The 15,119-nt window shown below is 36.6% G+C and overlaps 2 protein-coding genes across 5 annotated transcripts in view; both read left to right on the forward strand.

Annotated features, from left to right (window-relative positions):
• The first annotated feature begins 881 nt into the window (after positions 1-881).
• On the forward strand, positions 882-3,420 carry LOC129084039 (matrin-3-like). The gene is given in 3 exon segments (XM_054590061.1): positions 882-2,103; positions 2,106-3,383; positions 3,386-3,420. Coding segments are annotated over 3 exon segments (2,535 nt in total).
• Positions 3,421-10,425: 7,005 nt separating this feature from the next.
• VPS13B (vacuolar protein sorting 13 homolog B) overlaps positions 10,426-15,119 on the forward strand; it is a 673,385-nt gene continuing 668,691 nt past the window's right edge. For all 4 annotated transcript variants that reach the window (XM_054590316.1, XM_054590313.1, XM_054590314.1 and 1 more), the window contains exons 1-2: positions 10,426-10,665; positions 11,132-11,310. In XM_054590316.1, coding sequence (XP_054446291.1) covers positions 11,164-11,310 — 147 coding nt within the window. In that variant the 5' untranslated portion in view covers positions 10,426-10,665; positions 11,132-11,163. The remainder of the gene's footprint in view (positions 10,666-11,131; positions 11,311-15,119) is intronic.

Here is a 15,119-nt window from a genome sequence, read left to right on the forward strand (position 1 = left end):
ATACAACAAAGTTTAGGTAACATTTTTTTCCTTTGATATTTCAGTTGTTTCCACTGTTTTACTACTACAGGCAATACTGCAAAATACTCATAAACATGTCTCCTTGTGCACATATAAAAGAGTTTTTCTATAGTTGCAAGTGGAATTGCCAGAGTACATGCATTTTCAAATCTGTTGGATATTGCTAAATTCCTCTCCATTGTGCAGTTTTCTCTAACAATGTATTGGTTCAAATCATTCCATATCTTTAACATTGGGCATTAAAAGTGTCATTCTAATGGGTGTAAAATAGCAGGTCATTGTTTTTTTAAATTTAATTCCCATAAATATTCAGTGAAGTTGAATGTAGTTTCTTGTGATTATTAGATATCTGGGTTTCTCCTTTTACAAACTGCCTAATTTTCCATTGGATTGTCTTTAACTCATTAATTTGTATTTGATATCAAACTCTGGGTTCTAATCCTTTGTTAACTGATATATATTACAAACATCTTCACCTAGTCTGTGGCTTGTATTTCACTTTCACATGTTCTTTGATAATCAAATTTCTTTAATTTCAAAGTATGAAATTTATTAAACTTTTTCTTTACACTTTGTACTCTATCAATTTATTTTTCTTATTTAAAAAAATAAGAAAAAGGAGCCTCTACATCCTAGGAGATTGCTAGGAGAGAGGAACCTCTCCTTTTCCCTCTCCCTTTTCTTAAGAGTTGTCTGCTGGTTCTCAGCCTGAAGATTCTCCAGTCCTTATTGATCCTTTTTCTTGATGTTACCATTTTTTGAAGCACAGTTAACCTAGTTTTCTAGTTTGAGCTTTCTTTTTGGTCATCTTAAAAAAAATTTTTTTTAAGTCTGTAAACTAGACAAGAGATAGTTCTACAATGTCCAAGTCATTCCAGCAGTCATCTCTCAGTAGGGACGCGCAGAGTCATGGGCGTGGCCTGTCTGCAGCAGGAATAGACCTTCTTGCTGCTGCTACCCAGTCTTTAAATATGCCGGCATCTCTTGGAAGGATGAATCAGGGTACTGCATGCCTTGCTAGTTTAATTAATCTTGGAATGAGTTCTTCATTGAATGAACAAGAAGCTCATAGTGCACTGTCTTCTGCTAGTACTCCTTCCCATAATTTGCAGTCTATATTTAACATTGGAAGTAGAGGTCCACTTCCTTTGTCTTCTCAACACCGTGCAGATGCAGACCAGGCCAGTAACATTTTGGTCAGCTTTGGTTTATCTGCTAGAGACTTAGATGAACTGAGTTGTTATCTAGAGGACAAGATCACTCCTGAGAATTTGCCCCAAATCCTTCTACAACTTAAAAGGAGGAGAACTGAAGAAGGCCCTACATTGAGTTATGGTAGAGATGGCAGATCTGCTACACGGGAGCCACCATACAGAGTACCTAGGGAGGATAGGGAAGATAAAAGGCACTTTAGAAGAGATAGTTTTGATGATCATGGTCCTAGGCTCAACCCAGTGCTTGATTATGACCATGGAAGTCATTCTCAAGAATCTGGTTATTATGACAGAATGGATTATGAAGATGACAGATTAAGAGATGGAGAAAGGTGTAGGGATGATTCCTTTTTTGGCGAGACCTTGCATAACTATCATAAATTTGACAGTGAGTATGGGAGAATGGGATGTGGTCCTGGCCCCTTACAAGAGAGATCTCTCTTTGAGAAAAAGATGGGCGCTCCTCCAAGTAGCATTATTGAAGACTTCCATGGACTCTCACCGAAGGGTTATCCCCATCTGTGCTCTATATGTGACTTGCCAGTTCATTCTAATAAGGAGTGGAGTCAACATATCAATGGAGCAAGTCACAGTCGTCGATGCCAGCTTCTTCTTGAAATCTACCCAGAATGGAACCCTGACAATGATACAGGACATACAATGGGTGATCTGTTCATGTTGCAGCAATCTACAAACCCAACACCAGGAATTCTGGGGCTTCCACCTCCCTCATTTCATCTTGGGGGACCAGGAGTTGGACCAAGAGGAAATCTGGGTCCTGGAAATGGGAACCTGCAAGGACCAAGACACATGCAAAAAGGCAGAGTGGAAACTAGCTGAGTTGTTCACATCATGGATTTTCAGCAAGGAAAAACTTGAGATATCAATTACTATAGCTGGTGGAACCATTTGGAGTCATTTCAAATCATCTCATTTTAAATAAAAGTAATGAGGCATTTATTGAAATGGCAACTACAGAAGATGCTCAGGCTGCAGTAGATTATTATACAACAACACCAGCATTAGTATTTGGCAAGCCAATGAGAGTTCATTTATCCCAGAAGTATAAAAGAACAAAGAAACCCGAAGGGAAGCCAGACCAGAAGTTTGATCAAAAGCAGGAGCTTGGATGTGTGATACATCTTAGCAACTTACCTCATTCTGGCTATTCTGACAGTGCTGTCTTTAAGCTTGCTGAGCCTTATGGGAAAATAAAGAATTATATATTGATGAGAATGAAAAGTCAGGCCTTTATTGAGATGGAGACCAGAGAGGATGCAATGGCAACGATCGACCACTGTTTGATAAAGGTCCTTTGGTTTCAAGGGAGATGTGTGAAAGTTGACCTGTCTGAAAAATATAAAAAATTGGTACTAAGGATTCCTAACAGAGGGATTGACCTACTGAAAAAAGATAAATCTCGAAGAAGATCTTAGTCTCCAGACAGCAAAGAATCTCCGAGTGATAAGAAATCCAAAACTGACGGTTTCCAGAAGACTGAAAGTACAGCTGAAGGTAAAGAACAAGAAGAAAAGTCAGATGAAGATGGCGAAAAAGACACAAAAAATGACCAGGCAGAACAAGAACCTAGCATGCTTCTTGAATCTGAAGATGAGCTACTCATGGATGAAGAAGCAGCAGCACTGCTAGAAAGTGGCAGTTCAGTGGGAGATGAGACAGATCTTGCTAATTTAGGTGATGTGACTTCTGATGGGAAAAAGAAACCTTCAGACAAAGCTGTGAAAAAAGATGGAAGTGCAAGTGCTTCAGTGTCAAAGAAAAAGCTTAAAAAGGTGGACAAGATGGAAGAACTTGATCAAGAAAACAAAGCAGCGTTGGAAAATGGAATTAAAAATGAGGAAAATGCAGAACCAGGCGCTGAATCTGCCGAGAATGCTGCTGATCCCAACAAAGACACAAGTGAAAATGCAGCTGGCCAAAGTGATGAAAACAAGGAAGACTGTACAATCCTAGGTGAGTATAGAATTGGACCATATCAGCCCAATGTTCCTGTTGGTATAGACTATGTGATACCTAAAACAGGGTTTTACTATAAGCTGTGTTCACTCTTTTATACAAATGAAGAAGTTGCAGAGAATACTCGTTGCAGCAGCCTTCCTCATTATCAGAAATTAAAGAAATTTCTGAATAGGCAGAAGAACGCAGGCAGAAGAAGGAAACTTAAGATGTGCAAGAAGCTTAAAGATTTCAGAGGAAATAATGGTTCTTTGTTTTTAATGTTAACCTTTTTTAAATACAATACTGATAGAAGAAAATCATTTTACTCTTTGTTTTAGTGGAAAAATAATAGATGTCTGTTCATGTGTTAAGTGTTATAGCAAAAACACATATGGTTAAGTTAATGAAGATTGTTTTTGTTTTATCATAATGGTAACAGACAAGTACTTTGTAGAGACTGACTGCCTAAGATACTTAAGACAACTTGCACAACTAAGAAAGAGATACGTAGAACTTTTCAAAGAAATGAAATTCAGTAGTTCTAGGTTTCAAAGAAATGTCAAAACTTTTGATTCCATTCAATAAAGAACAAAACCAATTGTATTTTTATTACTTTCATCTGAAACATTCCACATTTTAATCTGAGCCTTGCAGACTTTCATTTTGAGTTTGAAGCTTTTTTTTATTGCATTTCATTTTTGGAGAACTTCTTTAACTGAGTAGCAATTTAAATACAGTTGCAGTTTTCTTTTAATGTTATGCTGTTGTTTAGGTAATAAATATTAAGTAATGGGCTTTAGATTTTGTAATTTTTTCCCCTAAGTTTCTGCTAGATTTCATATTCCAGTAGTCAATGTATTTTCAGTGAAATGTAAAAAAGTTCCCAATCTCTTTGACCGGTATTAATTTTTTGAGACCTTATTGCTTGTCACTTGACTCCTGTAGCTGTCATACATCTGGTATAAGCAACATCTGATTCTTGAAGTGTGTAGACTATCTTTTCATATTTTCAAGATGTAATTTTACACTTAACGCATTTTAAAAACAGTTTGGCCATAATCTAGACACACACTTCTAATCTATATACCTGCACATGTGACCTTTGTGAACAGAAATTTGCATGTATAATCTGTGTGTACTTGTAACTTTCTGGTTATATACTGCTTATATCTGTGGATTCAAGTTTCTAGAAAACTTATTAAAAAAATAAGAAAAATAAGCTACCCTGAATGGATAGCTCAGTTGGTTAGAGCATCGTCCCCATATACCACCAGGGTTGTGAATTCAATACTCAGTCAGGGCACATACAGGAATCAACCAATGAATACCTAAATAAGTGGAACAACGAATCAATATTTCTCCCCTTTTCTCTCTTCCCTTTCTAAAAATCAATCAATAAATAATTAAAAAATATATAAAAAATAAAAATAATCATAGAAAAAATGCTTTCTCTGAGGAATAATAGTTTTTCCTATAAATTTTCAATAAATTAAAAGTTTTTCCTTTCACATTTAGTTTCTAATCCAACTGTAATTTATTTGGTGTGAGGAGAGGTAGGTTCACCATAAAACTAATGAAGCTTAAGCTTCAGGGACCATTATTTGCGCAAGCCCTTTCTAAGGTCCTGGGAGAATTACAAGTAACGTGTAAAATATTGGTTGTACATTTTTATAAAATTTACAAAAGTAAAATATTTTGGTTTTTTTTTTTAAATAGTGGTCCCCAAATTTTGAGGCCCCGTAAACCTTGGACTTCACTCCTAGGTCTGAGGTAGGAATCTAATTTTAATTTTCTCTCATTTGGATAGTAATTGTTCCAGTGCTGGTTATTGATATATGCAAACCATTTCCCATTGATCTGTAATGCTATTTCTGGCATATATAAAGATTCCATAAACGAAGAAGTTTATTTCTGGGGTCTTTATTCAGTTCCATTGGCCTACTTGCTTATCACTCCTGTTTATTTTGCTCTAATAGAGGTTTGTAGGACTATTTCCATCCTCAGATAGGGATCAAACTAGGTCATTCCATTTGTGATAACATCCATTTATTTTAATGAGAATTACAAATGGAGTTTCCTGATTTTCTTTGAAAGACTTAGGTTACTGGAAAAAGTACATTGTTTCCTAGCTGGGTAGATGTTGAACTCTGTTTAACTGGTTCTGCTAGTTTCTGACATTCTGGAGAATTATACTACTTCTGTAATAGGTAGTAACATTAAAAAATTAGGTACAGCTGACAACTCCTCTCTTAAGCCTTGACTGATTCTCACATAGTTCTAAGTGATTTTTTTCACATCCTACAACATTTTGTACATATTTCACTTTAAATCATATAATGTTTTAATTAGTCACTTATGTTTGTGCTTCCTGTGCCGGCACACCTCAGTGCCTGGCATGGTATGCACCCTACACTGAGCATTCAAAAAATGTCTTTGAGTTAATGAACGAATTCAGAATACCCATCTATTATATTTCAATAACTTGAAGCCAACATGATTATTACTGATTTCCTACAAATTGGACTTCTTATGAACTACACACTGGGCGCAGCTTTCATAGTGTGGTAACACCCATATGACTTGCATAGATACTTGTTCAGTTAACTCTGAGGCTACCTTAAAAATCTTTGTGCTGTAACTCTTTAGGAACCCAGTCAGAAGTATTTTGTGTAGCTACTTACTGTGCATTACTCTAAACCCAGAAAACGTCTTGTTGTTCTATTATTATAGTAATTAAAGGATTTTTATTTTCTTTTTTTCTTCTCAGAAAGGGAGAAATTGAGACTTGAAGTCAGAAGAGTTGGGTTGATTGGCTCTCACCATAGGTGGTTCACTTAATCTTTCCATGCCTGATCTTCCTCATTGTGCTGTACTTTTGTTGTAAAAGGAACAAGGTATAATAACATGTAATGAAAGTTAAGTGATTGTCTAGGTATGTTTTAAAATTGAATTAAACAGTGGTAATTTCATGAATAAATTACATTCAATTTTCATGTTTCTGAAGGAACAAAGTTGAATAGATTAATTTTAGCTAATGTCTACTATCTGTTTACTTATACGTTACTTAAAATAACATTTCCTGCTACAACAGCTAAACTCTCAAATTTGAGGATGTAGTAGTTGACTTCTCAATCATGCAAAATTCTAAGGAATGTTACCAATTAGCAGTTTGTGTTTGTCTAAGCAATGATTCACAGACTCAATCTCCCATTTTGTTGTTTTTTGGCATCTCTTGAAACTTGGAGTTCTCTGTTGCATCCTATTTGTGTAGTTTGGTGATGGGAGAAAGAATACAACTGTTATGTGGAGGGCTTTTATGACCCAACCCTATAACCACATCACTTCTACCCATTTTCAGGTGCTCAGAACTCAGTTACTTGACAGCACGTGACAGTAAGAGAGCGCTAATAATAATCTAGCCATGTGCACAGGAGGAAAAGTAAATAGATTTATTGAATAATTGTTCATTACTGCCACACAACCTATTAAGTATCATATAACATGCAAGGTGCAAGGGATACAAGTCCCTGTACATGGAGATCTTATACATACATTAAACATAATAGAAAAATAAATAATAAAGGAGGTCTTATTTACCTTTTACAAACTTTTAAACAACATTCAAGTATTTCAAAATTTCACCTGAGACTTTCAGTCTCTGGTCCAGTATTGAAGTAGCTTAGAAGTTGCCATTCCATCTTAACAAGTAGACAGCTCAACAAAATGAAATATCACCAACTCTTAGATCCACCAGAGAAGTGAAGTCACAGGGCAAAACGCTGTTTCCAAAATTGGAGAGACAGTAAATCACAACTTAGCGCAGCAGAAACCCATTAGCAGAAGTCCCCTAGGGAAAACCTAGTTATGTAAGGCAAAAGTATGTGAGGCAAAAACTAATAAAACTTCTAGGAGTAATAGATGCACATAAATATAGTCAACGAATCTTTCACAAAGGAGTAAAGGCGATTCAATGGAGCAAAGAATCTTTTCAACAAATGTTACTGGAGCAACTGGACATCTACATGCAGAAAAATGAATCTCGACATTGAGCTTATACCCTCCACAAAAATGAACTCAAAATTGATTGTACCCTTAAATGTAAAACATGAAATGACAATACTAGAATGGGAGAAACCCGATATGACCTTAGTTATGGCAAAATTTTTTTAGATATAATACGAAGACATGATCCATGAAAAAATTGATAATCCAAACTTCATTAAATTAAAAACTTTTGCTCTGCAAAGGACAATTTCCTTTTTTTTTTCTTTTTAAAAATATTTATTTATTTATTTTTCCAAATACATTTGTCTCTGCCTTACCCCCTGCAAAAGACAATTTCAAGAGAAGAAGAACTACAACTAGGAGAAAATATTTGCAAAGTATGTACCTGACAAAATATTTTTATACAAAATATACAAGGAACTCTTACAATTCCACAAGAAAATTAACAATCTGATTTAAAAATGGGCAAAACACATGAACAGACATCTCATCAAAGATATACAGATGGTAAAAGTAAGCATATAAAAAGATATTCAATATCACACGTCATGAGAGAACTGCAGATTAAAACAATGAGATACCACTACATATTTATTACAATAGCTGAAGCCTGGATCACTGACAACACAAAGTGCTGGCAAGAAAGTGGAGCAACAGGAACTCTCCATTCATTATTGGTGGGAATGCAAAATGGTACAGTCACTTTGGAAGATAGTTTGGCAGTTTTTTTTTTTTCACAAACTTAACCATACTCTTACCATATAATCCAGCAATTGTGCTTGTTGGCATTTACCCGAAAGAGTTGAAAATGGTGTTTATGTCCACATAAACACCTGCACGTGCATGTTTATAGCAGAAGCATGCATGATATCCTTCAACAGGTAAATAAACTGTGATACATCCATGCAATGATATATTTTTAATCATTTAAAAAAGAGCTATCAAAACATGAAAAGACATGGAGGAAACTTAAGTGCATAGTATTAAAAGGAAGATGTCAATCTCAGAAGGCAACTATATGACATCCTAGAAATATTAAAACTATGGAGACAGTAAAATGTTCAGTGGTTGCTAGAAGTTTGGGGGATGGAGGGGTGAATAGGCATGGAAGATACTTAAGGTGGTAACACTATTCTCTATATGGTAGACACGTGTCATTATACATTTATCAAAATCCATAGAATGCATAATACCAAGAATGGACCTTACTGTAAACCACAGACTTTAGGTGATAATGAGGTGTAACTATAGGGTCAATGATTGTAATAAATGTACCATTGTGGTGGGGGATGTCAATAGCAGGGAATGTTGTGTGTATGTGTGACAGAACCCTCTGTACTTTTAGCTTAATTCTGCTGTGAATCAACAATTGCTCTAATTAAGAAAAAAAAATCCACCTGACTCTGGAGAACTATTCTCTCTATAACCAACCTCCCTCAAAGATTTCCTGAGAATTTAAAAAAAAATTCTTTTTGGGGGTGATCTTATAAGAAAACATTAATAGTAGGAACTTTGGGAAAGGCTGCTCATTTGATATTAAAAAACCATGAGCAATGAAACATTGGTTGAAAGGAATTAAATTTATCTTGACTGCTTACAGAACAGGGCACAGGTTGAACACCACTTTTGGATTCTTAAAACCAAACAAACAAAAAAATCGGTGCCCAAATATTTTACCCAAGACATGAATTTGGTAGTTTTTTTTGGCTCCAAAAGAGAAACGGCATACAGGAACAAAAACAATAAAAAAAAAAAAGTTTAGTATTCCATGGTTATATATTACTGTGCTTATACAGGGTGGGGTAAAAGTAGGTTTATAGTTGTTTGTATGGAAAACAAAATAATAAGAATACAAGAATAAACTCTTTCATGTACTCAAACTTTTACCTACATAGTAAATTAACTATTCCTATTTACTTTAAATATCTGGCTATTTATTAAATTGCTACACAAATAAGACTAGGCCCTTTCTCTTTCTCTAGAAAACTAACAAGATGAGCTTCTACTGTAGACCACTGAGGACTTTCACAAAATTAGTGGAACCATTTTCTTTATTTTAAAACTCTGAGCTAGGGCTTCAACCTGTTAGATATTTGCCTAATTTAGTAAGTTTCAGTAAGACACAAATTACTTGGGTAAATAATCAAGGCTTTTTGTGAGGGCACAGTTGTTTTGAATTAGCAATTAGCTGCTCTCTTAATTTTTTTAAAATTAATGCATTATTTTTCATTAACATAATAAATCGAAACACCTTGGCATCATCAGTTATTCTTTTCTATTGTACTTTTTAAACTCTTTCAAGAAATCATAACTTGAATTCCAGTAAAGAGCTTTAGGAATTTATTTCTTAAGTATTTTCAATTAAATGCAACAACATGGGTATTTTAATAACTTTAGAAGTTGTCTATTTTCAAAATGTAGTGGTAGGTGTTTTCTTCAGAGGTTACTTAAGACACGGGTCAAAAATTTTGGCACCACGTCCTATGCTATTCCTTTAAGCTCAGTGTATATTTTTCTAAGTCAGGTGCTTGAGTTTCCTGACTTTGTTAGCTTGCAAAGTACTAAAAGATCCTATTTTATACATTCTTTTCAGCCTCATACAAACCAACACTGACTCCTAAAATTCCGAATTAATTTCTTATCTGCTATCTTTTCACTTTGTCTTTAGGAGTTCCATTTCCTTCTTCTGATATTCCTGCCCCTTTTCTGAAGTCTCGTATCAGACTGCAATCCAATGGTTCACCACAATGTTTTCTGACCATTCCTTCTCGGCCCGCACCAGCAAATTTGGTAACACTGAACTACTGCTTCTTCCAAATAAACAAGACGCGAGAGCTAGTTGACATGCTTGGCCAAAAGGCATTCCCTTAAATTGCACCTCCTTCGCCAGACCTCCAATTTCTCTTTCCATATCCTCCAGCAAATGAGCCTCAGATTACTTTTAAGTACCCCTCTCCTGCACCGTTTCTTCTACCTACGGCCTTAGGGCTATTGCCCTGCCTACTGAACCCGCGTTCCTTTTCCCCGGCCTTCCACTTCCCAAGAGAAACAATAGCCACTTGCTTTTCAGGGTTTTAAACACGGGACCCGCTTTCTTCCACCTCGGACCTGCGGATCTCTGAGTTTCCCCACCCCGACCTCAACCCTCTGCGGCCACTCTCTCCGTGGAGCGCCACTTCCGGATCTCGGGTGTCTCCACTTTACCGGTCCGCCCACCTCTCCCCCGGCACTTCCTAACGCTTTGTCCTGACCACTGGCGGGGTCGGAGCTGGGACCTAGGCTAGCCGAGTGCATGAGGTCTCCTTTTAGAAGAAGCGGTGACTGGCTCCTCCAGCCTGACAACTCCGGTCCGGCTGCGGAATCGAGTGGTGGCGGTGGAGGGACAGTTTGTTTTGAGCACCGAGTGGGACACACCCGGAAGTGGCGCGTACAAGAGCTGCGCCCACGCCGGGCGCGGGTACAGGAGGTACAGAGAGGTGGAGGGGACCCCCACGGTACTCTGGCGTGTCAGCCAAGGGTGCAGTAGGGCGGGGGCGGGCGCCGGCTTCCCCTGGCTCTGGTTCTGTTGTGGTAGATCCCGCTGGGTTGTGGGAGGCCGGGGCCTTGTGGGGGCGACGTGGCTGGTGAAGGGGTGCAGCAGTCGAAAGGGAGCCCAGCGTACTTTATTCTCTCCCTGGGGACTTGGTGTCTTCAGGTCATCATCTCTCCTCCCACTCCTCGGCAGGCGAGTTGAGAGTCGTACTAGTGAGGTAGTCGTCCCTAGAGCTGAGAGTCCACTAAGTTTTTTCTGCTTTTGGGTGGAGGCGAGCGGCCGCTTTGGTGGGGACTTGCTTTTCAGCCTCTTGTACCCCTCCTGGGAAGTGAATTTTTTTTTTTTTTACGTCGCTGCACCATCGACTCAGTTCTAATATTTCTGTCGTTATTCCCTTCAGCTTCTGACTTTGACTCCTCTGCACCTTAAACGATGCTGGAGTCATATGTGACTCCAATTTTAATGAGCTATGTGAATCGCTACATAAAGAACTTAAAGCCATCAGATCTACAGCTTTCACTATGGGGTGGAGATGTGGTTCTCAGCAAGCTCGAGTTAAAGTTGGATGTGCTGGAACAGGTAAATTGTGTGGCTGTCATTTATTGGACACATTCTCAGCTTGTTTAGAAGTAATCCGTTGTTTCCTACACTTTGACTTTATGCTTTAAAAATTAATTTTTTTCTGCTGACATAGTTTGGCAACCCTAAAACTAGGCACCTTTTTTTTTACAGAATATTTTTTGTGTTTTTATTACTAGTGATGGTTTATTAGACTCTGATTCCCAAAAGTTGCCTCATCAACTAGGAAAACAGTTTCATTGTTCCTGTTGTCAGAATTGCTCAGCCGATTTACTCAGTTCTCAAGCCTTACCGAATATGCTAATTTGCCTTGCTAAGATTCTGTATGATGCTAAAAATTAATACATTCCCATTCTGTCTTTGAGGAATGGAAGAGTCTGAAAGACAGCAAGATGTTAAGGAAAGTTCTGTCTCTTAGTAGGAAAGATGACATTACCCATGGCATCCTCAGAGTACTGAGTGGACACAGATTGAGAATGCCAGCAAAATTGAAAACTTCTTTTTCTAATCATTTCTTTTTTAATTTTTCTTTCTTTTAACGTGAGAATGCTGTGATAAAAAATGAACTGTAATTTCAAAGTTCCTGTAGTTTTTACTTCATTTTGTACTAATATATGCCAGGCAACTCTGTTAGGCTTGAAGATACAACCATTATCTGGAAACTCAGAGGAGTCAAACTATTTTTTAGCGGGTAAGGAAAGATTTAATTTGCTGGTGATAGTTACTAAGAATTTTTTTTTTTTTTTTTTTTTTTAGAATTTTTTGTTATATTCCACTGTTTCATCTTATTGAATAATCTAGAGTTAACACTAAAAAATAATACTCTGGTTCCTTCCCTTTCCCTCTCCAAGGTTAATTATCTTATGGGCACAAATGCTAAATATGCAGCTCACTTTTTACATAATGTATACTAACCATCCAGAATTAGAATATTTCCTGCACCCCAAGTAGCTCTCCTGTGCCCCTTTGTAATCAGTACCCTTATGCCCCCAATAAATGACTGTTGCTCTGACTTCTAGCAACATAGGTAAATAGTACCTGTTCCTGAATCGTAAATGAATGGGAATTGTGACTGGCTTCTTTTCTTCAATATATGGCTAATGTGAACCTATGTTGTTGCATGAGTGGTAGCTTGTTCTTTGTATTGCCTTGTAGTATTCCACTGTATAAAGATTCACAATTTACTTATTTATTTTCTTGAGGTACATTTGGAGTGTTTGTGCTTTTGACTATTGAGAAGAAGGCTCTTAGGAACATTCTTTTTTTAAAAATTTTTGCTTTTAAAGAGAGGAAAGGGGGGTGGGGGAGAGAGAGAAAGAAAGAGACAGAAACATTGATTTGTTTTTCTACTTATTTATGCATTCGTTGGTTGATTCTTATATGTGTTTTGACCAGGGATCTAACTTAAAACCATAGCCTATCAGGATGATGCTGTAACTGAGCCTCCTGGACAGGGCTTATGAACATTCTTGTACATGTATTTTGATGCACATAGGTGTTTAATTTCCCTTAGGTCTATATGTAAGAGGTAATCATGTGTTTTGGCTTTAATAGATATTGCCAATTAGTTTTCTGCAGTGGTTGAACCAATTTACAGTCTCAACAATGTATAAGGGTTCCCAGTTACTTCACACTTATGTTATTATTTGATGTTTGGTATTTTAATTTTAGCCTTTTTGGTGGGTATGTAGTGGTATCTTGTAATTTAATATTATATTTTCCTAATGATTAATGATGTTGAGCACTTTCACATGCTGTTTATTGCCTCTTTGGATAGCCTCTTGTAAAGTTTCTGATTCTTTGCCTTTTTTAAAAAAAATTTCATTTTCTGTCTTTTACTTATTGATGTGTATGAGTTCTTTGAATATTTTGATAATAAGTCCTTTGGCAGATACATGTTTTGTGGTATCTTCTCCCAGTGTGTGGCTTGTCTTTTTTCTCTCTTAAAAGTGTCTTTTGATAAACAGTTCATATTATTGAGGTCCAATTTATCAGTTTTTTCCTGTGACTTTTCATGTCTTGTTTAAGATATCTTTGCTTACTCAAATGCAAAGATACTTTCGTATATTTTCTTTTAGAAGCTCAGTTTTCTGTGATTCATCTAAAATTACTTTTTTGCACTTGAGAAGTAGAAATCAAGATTAAATTTTTTCCATTGATTTTTCAATTACACCATTTTCAAATTTACACCATTTGTTGAACCATTCTTTCCCTATTGAATTAGAGTAAGTCTTTGTGCAAATTTGGTTGTCATTTGTGTGGATTAATTTCTGAATTCTTTATCTGTACAGTGGTCTGTCCTTGTGTCACTACCGTATTGAGTTTTACAGTGATAATGTAATTTGTCCAACTTTGTTCTTTTTTCTTTAAAGGTAGTCATAACTATTGTAGGTCCTTTATATTTCAATATACATTTAAATTTCAGCTTGTATACTCTAGAATTTCCCAGAAAAGGGAAACCCATTGACCTTTGTAATTGAGGTCACATTGAATCTATAGATAAAATTGGAAGGAAGTGACATGTTAACATATATTGTGTTGACACAGTATTAAGTTTTCTTAAAAAAGGATTTGTGGCTCTTCCTGAGCCTTTATTTAAAAAAAAAAATATGTTTGTTCATTTTAGAGAGAGAGCGAAGGACGGAAGGATGGAGGGAGGGAGAAGGGGAGAGGGAGGGAGAAGGGGAGAGAGAGAGAGAAAGAAACATTGATGTGGGAGAGAAACATCGATTGGTTGCCTCCTGTATGTGCCCCTACTGGGGATCAAACCCACAACCTAGGTATGTGCCCTCACCGGGAATCAAATCTGCAACCATTTGGTGTATGGGATGACATTCCACCAACTGAGCTACTCAACCTGTGCTCTTCTTAGAGTATTATAGTTTTAACTCTTACAGCGAGGTCTTTGATTCATTTTGAATTAATTTCCGTATGTGGTGTAAGGATCCAGCTTCATTTGTTTTTGTATGTGGATATTCAGAATTCTGAACTCCTATTTCTTAAACTGTCCTTTCCCCATTGAATGGTTTTCCTTCTCAAAAAATCAGTTTGCTATAGATGTGAGGGTTTATTTCTGGGTCCTCAATCTCCATTGGATTGAATGTCTTTCTTTTTGTCAGTTTCATATTGTTTTGATTATTATAGCTTTGTAGTAAGTTTTGAAATCAGGAAGTGGAAAATCTCTGACCTTCTTTTATTAGTTTTTTAAAAATTGATTTTAGACAGGAAGTGGGGGGAAAGGGGGAAGAGAACCATGATTTGTTGTTCCACTTATTTATATGGTCATTGGTTTCTTCTGGTATGTGCCCACATCCTTGGCCTATGAGGATGATGCTCTAACCAACTGAGCCACCTGACCAGGGCATTATTAGTTTTTTAAATGTTAGGTAAAATTAATCATGAAGTCATGAGGATCAGAAGTATTTTTTTTGTTGTTGGAAAGTTTTAAATTACTGATTTAATTTCTTAACAGATATAGGACTATTTAGACTTTTATTTCTCCTTTTGTTAGTGATTGGTTATGTTTTCCAAGGAATTTCTTAATGTTCTCAAAATCAGGGATCAAAAAGAATAGCCTGGGCCTACGTTTGTAAATTAAATCGTATTGGAACGCAGCTATTCTCATTTGTTTACATACTGCCTGTTGCTGTTTTTGCAAACTAAAATAACAAAGTTGCATCTGTCTTTTTGCATCTATCTTGTTGGGGCTTTCTGTGCTTCCTGGACTTGCATGTCTATTTCCTTCACCAACTTAGGGAATTCTTTCATTACTTTTCCAAATGGATTTCCAATTTCTTGCCCTTTCTCTT

The sequence above is a fragment of the Pteronotus mesoamericanus genome, unplaced genomic scaffold (assembly GCF_021234165.1).
Source record: "Pteronotus mesoamericanus isolate MK-2021 breed Mesoamerican mustached bat unplaced genomic scaffold, CSHL_Meso_final scaffold_174, whole genome shotgun sequence".
In the NCBI taxonomy this organism is placed as follows: Eukaryota; Metazoa; Chordata; class Mammalia; order Chiroptera; family Mormoopidae; genus Pteronotus; species Pteronotus mesoamericanus.